At 45.4% G+C, this 4,350-nt stretch overlaps 1 protein-coding gene across 1 annotated transcript in view; it reads right to left on the reverse strand.

Annotated features, from left to right (window-relative positions):
- Positions 1-4,122, reverse strand: part of asah2 (N-acylsphingosine amidohydrolase 2) — an 11,789-nt gene extending 7,667 nt beyond the window's left edge. The window contains exons 1-8 of the mRNA XM_022742403.1: positions 3,993-4,122; positions 3,036-3,199; positions 1,957-2,100; positions 1,531-1,707; positions 1,193-1,320; positions 530-607; positions 264-384; positions 1-33 (exon numbers count right to left, since the gene is read on the reverse strand). The exon at positions 1-33 is cut by the window's left edge and continues 93 nt beyond it. Coding sequence (XP_022598124.1) covers positions 1-33; positions 264-384; positions 530-607; positions 1,193-1,320; positions 1,531-1,707; positions 1,957-2,100; positions 3,036-3,199; positions 3,993-4,122 — 975 coding nt within the window. The remainder of the gene's footprint in view (positions 34-263; positions 385-529; positions 608-1,192; positions 1,321-1,530; positions 1,708-1,956; positions 2,101-3,035; positions 3,200-3,992) is intronic.
- Between the last annotated feature and the right edge of the window lie 228 nt (positions 4,123-4,350).

Raw genomic sequence — 4,350 nt, forward strand, 5'->3', positions numbered from 1 at the left:
GTTACTGGAGGAGAAACCAGCCACAAAGCCTCCCTGACACACACACACACACACATGCACACACACATGCACACCCACACCCACACGCGCACACACATACGCACACACGCACACACACACACACATGCACACACACACAGGCACGCGCACACACACACGCACGCACACACACGCACACATACACACACACGCACGCACACATACTAGACGTTATAATGACTTTACTAATGGCGTTACACATGTGTACTGAGCAGTCGTGTCACCTGTCCAGGTAGCTCTCCAGGGTTCTTGTCCTGCTCCAGCAGGTAGGAGGCGTAGCCCATGTTGTCGCTGCTCACCATGCGGTTGGTGTAGTTCATGCTGACGGCGTGGACGGCGAACCAGCTGTGAGGAGGGACAGAGCAGGAGTCAGCTGTTAGCAGCCAAGCTAACAGCTGGATAATAGAGTGTTAGCTCAGAGACCCAGTCTCATCTTCATCTTCATCATCACCATCATCATCATCATCTTCAGACAGTTCTGTGTCTTCACCTGAGCATCCCGATCCCGTCTCCGTCCAGATCAGTGAACTTCAGCACCAGCACCTGTTTGTCTGTATTCCACTTGTACCTGAAGAGATCAATAACAACTAATCAATAATGTTTTCATAAATCAGAGGAAACAGATTTGTGGTTGTATCCCTCCGCCACTCAGACTAGTTCCAGGTTACGTCCTGTTTATCCAGAGTCACAGAAAATATGAACCATGTGTGTGAAGTCTTGAATAATGTAAGTGAGTAAGTGAGGTCACACTAAGGTTGACTTTTGACCTTTGACCCCCAACATCTAATTGGTTCGTCTTTGAGTCCAAGTGGACGTTTGTGCCAAATGTGAAGAGATTCCCTTCAGGAGTGTCTCACGTTCACAAGGACAAAACCGTGCTTTGTGAGGTCACCTTGACCTTGACCTTTGACCTTTAGTCACCAAATTCTAATCAGTTCATCCTTGAGTCCAGGTGAACGTTTTTTCCAAATTTGAAGAAGTTCAGTCGAGGTTTTACTGAGATATTGTGTCTATGAGAATGAGACGGACAACCTGAGAACAAAATGGCCGCCGCTCTGACTGTCGCCGGTGGGGAGGAATAACAAACACTGATTAAGTTCATAATCAATAATAAGTCCAAAATATATCACTTATAAATAAAGGTCTCTCTCACCTGTGTCTCTCGTCCTCGGGGTTGTTCAGGTAGGAGTGAGGACTTCTGTTCAGGCTGCTGTCGCCCAGCTCTCCTCTGCTCCTGTAGATTCGGCCTGGCTTCATGTTACGATGGGCCGTGTCTATACTCTGGAAACAGGATTCACAAAGGTCACAGAGACGGCCAGGTGGAGGTGTGTAGGTGTGTAGGTGTGTGTGTGTGTCGGCTGCTGTGGACACCAAAAGAAGAAGATACTGCAGGGTGGAGAGAGAGAGCACAGGGGCCCTTTTTATCACCTGTACGGAGCAGGTGACCTACATCAGCTGACATCACATGTCTCATGACACACACACACACACCTTGACGATGCCGTTGACCAGCGGCTCGATGGACGCCTTGATGTAGCCTTTACTGCTGATCATGAACAGAGTGTACTGGAAATATCCGGCCGGTCCACAGTGAGTGTGAGTCCCACTCAGAACCACGTTATCCTGCCGGTACAGATCCCCATACTTCACCTGCAACGCCTGCAGAACCTGAACACACACACACACACACACACACTCAATTTCTGGTGCCTCATTGATAATATTAATCCAATAATATACTGTGATATATGTGATAATAAAACTTATTGATACTTCAGCATGTTCTGCTGTTCTTCACGTACTATTGAATGAACTGTGTGTGTGTGTGTGTGTGTGTGCGTGCATGCACATGCGTGCGTGTGTGTGTGTGTGCGTGTATGCACATGCGTGCGTGTGTGTGTGTGTGTGTGTGTCCACCTCCAGTCGTAGCCTCTGTGATATCATTCCCACGTCAGCAGTGACGAACACGACTCTCTGCCTCCCGTCGTCGATGATGAAGGCTCGGCTGTACAGGCGAGTGTGTATGCCTGCAGCCGTCTGCTGAGGGTTTGCGTAACCCATCTAAATACACACACGCACACACGCACAGGCACGCACACACACACACACACACACAGGCACGCACACACACACACGCACACCCACACACACACACACACACACGCACACACACGCACACCCACACGCACACACACACACACACACACACACACACACACACACACACACATACACACAGATACACCACTCTGTGAGATCGTCTCAGGAGAAAACATTCATGGTGATAGAGTCCTGTCAGATGGTCAACAGGGTTTTTTTTTTATCCTGTATTTGTTTCCACTCAGTCAAACTGTCCCTTTAACAGCAGCTGTGATCAGCTGTGATCAGCTGTGATCAGCTGAGATCAGCTGAGATCAGCTGATGTGTATCATGTATCATGATGTTTTACTGTAAAACTGGAGGAAACTTGGAAACTGGAGGATTCTCTATGAAGTTCTGCAGACTCTGTTTATCTGGAGCTTTATTCTGGAGACATCAGGAAATGACATCACACTAAATCAGATCAACATGTGATTCAGGTGTCTCAATCAGAGACCTGCAGTTCCTCTAATGACCACTAGAGTCTGGCTCCAACAGTGAGTCAGTCCCCATAGACTCCCATGTTAAAGTGTCCAACTTTACAGCAGAAATCAACATGTTTACAGCCTGGTACAAAAACTGTTTTGGTCTTTAGAGCTAATTTCCTCCTTCATTACACCTGTTTATATAACTCACCTGTTTACATTTTATTAAGGACTAAAGTTATGGAGAACTGGGGGCGTGGCCTCTTTGGGTGACAGGTGAGCGAGCACCGAAGTCTCAGCTCCACACACGCTCCTCCTCTTTGCCCACTTTTGGATAGTTGACCTTTTGAACGCACCATGACTCATGATTTCCTAACGTGGCAGGAGGCCTTGAACGCAGCATCAGTGTGTGGTGAGTGTTTTGGTTCTGACCAGAGGGATTTCAGCAGGCGGCCCGGTGCAGTCGCCTCGGCCCACTCCAATCAGGTACGGTTTATGCTGAGGAGGAACGGATGGTTCTGGACCGGGAGGACCGGTTGGTTCTGGACCAGGAGGACTGGATGGTTCTGGACCAGGAGGACCGGTTGGTTCTGGACCTGACAGGAGAACAGAGATGGGCGACTGTTGATTTTAAAGGAGCGTACCGCTGCTTCCTCCTGTTTTATCTCCTTTACAGAAATGTAATATATGACATAAATGTCCCTGTAAGATGATATATTATTATCACATATAAACATCCTCTGGATCCATGAGGTGATATGTTTATAACATACATGAAATACTCACAGTAAAATTTGTACATGTACATATATTAGAAAAATGAAAAAACATTTTCTATAAAAAAAAAGATGTGTTAACATTATATGTTTTAATTATTCAAGCAAGTTTATTAAAACAACATATACGTTAACATGTCAATTTAAAGTGTCTCAGACTTTTATAATATCAACACACATGAATGTATATATCTGTATAGGTTCAATATATGAAATTGTTCCAACTTCTAACAGGTTTCATATATAATTTCTACATATATTTAAATAAAAATAAAAATGTATATTTCATATTTCTAAATTTAACATAAATTACATTAGTGTCTGGACTCTTTACAAATCTGAATTCTACACCTCCCTGCTGATCGTTAATCAAGTCATCCATTAGTTTATATACTGATGCTGATTCCTTTAGTTTCTATGGATACCTGACTCCACTTACCTGAGGCTGAATGCCGGGACTTTCAAAATAAGACTCATAGATCTTTAAAAACACCTCCTAATGCTGAATGGATGTAAATCTATTGTGTGTGTGTGTGTGTGTGTGTGTGTGTGTGTGTGTGTGTGTGTGTGTGTGTGTGTGTGTGTGTGTGTGTGTATATGTGTATGTTGTCACCTGTGTGTGTTTTCCAGGTAGCCATCAGTGCGATCAGTGTCACAGACACGCCCGTCATGAGGATGAACAGGACGGCCAGCGTGGCCTCCAGAGTGGAGAGACCACAACACCCCGACTTCCTGGTGGCCATCTTGTCTGTCAGCACTCAGAGCTGTGGAGACATTTCAAAATTTTATTTAAACAATCTGGAGTCTACGTATCAGACTATACGTTGATGCTGTGGTTACAGTTACTACAATACCCATGAGCCTCAGCTGCTGCAGTCATGGAACAGAAGAACTGGAGCAAATTCAGAACACTTAAACCTGTCACCATGGTGACTGAATTCATCTCAATCTGATCCAGAAATACGACACAT

This window comes from Seriola dumerili, unplaced genomic scaffold, assembly GCF_002260705.1.
Source record: "Seriola dumerili isolate Sdu_G_001 unplaced genomic scaffold, Sdu_1.0 BDQW01000068.1, whole genome shotgun sequence".
Classification (NCBI taxonomy): domain Eukaryota; kingdom Metazoa; phylum Chordata; class Actinopteri; order Carangiformes; family Carangidae; genus Seriola; species Seriola dumerili.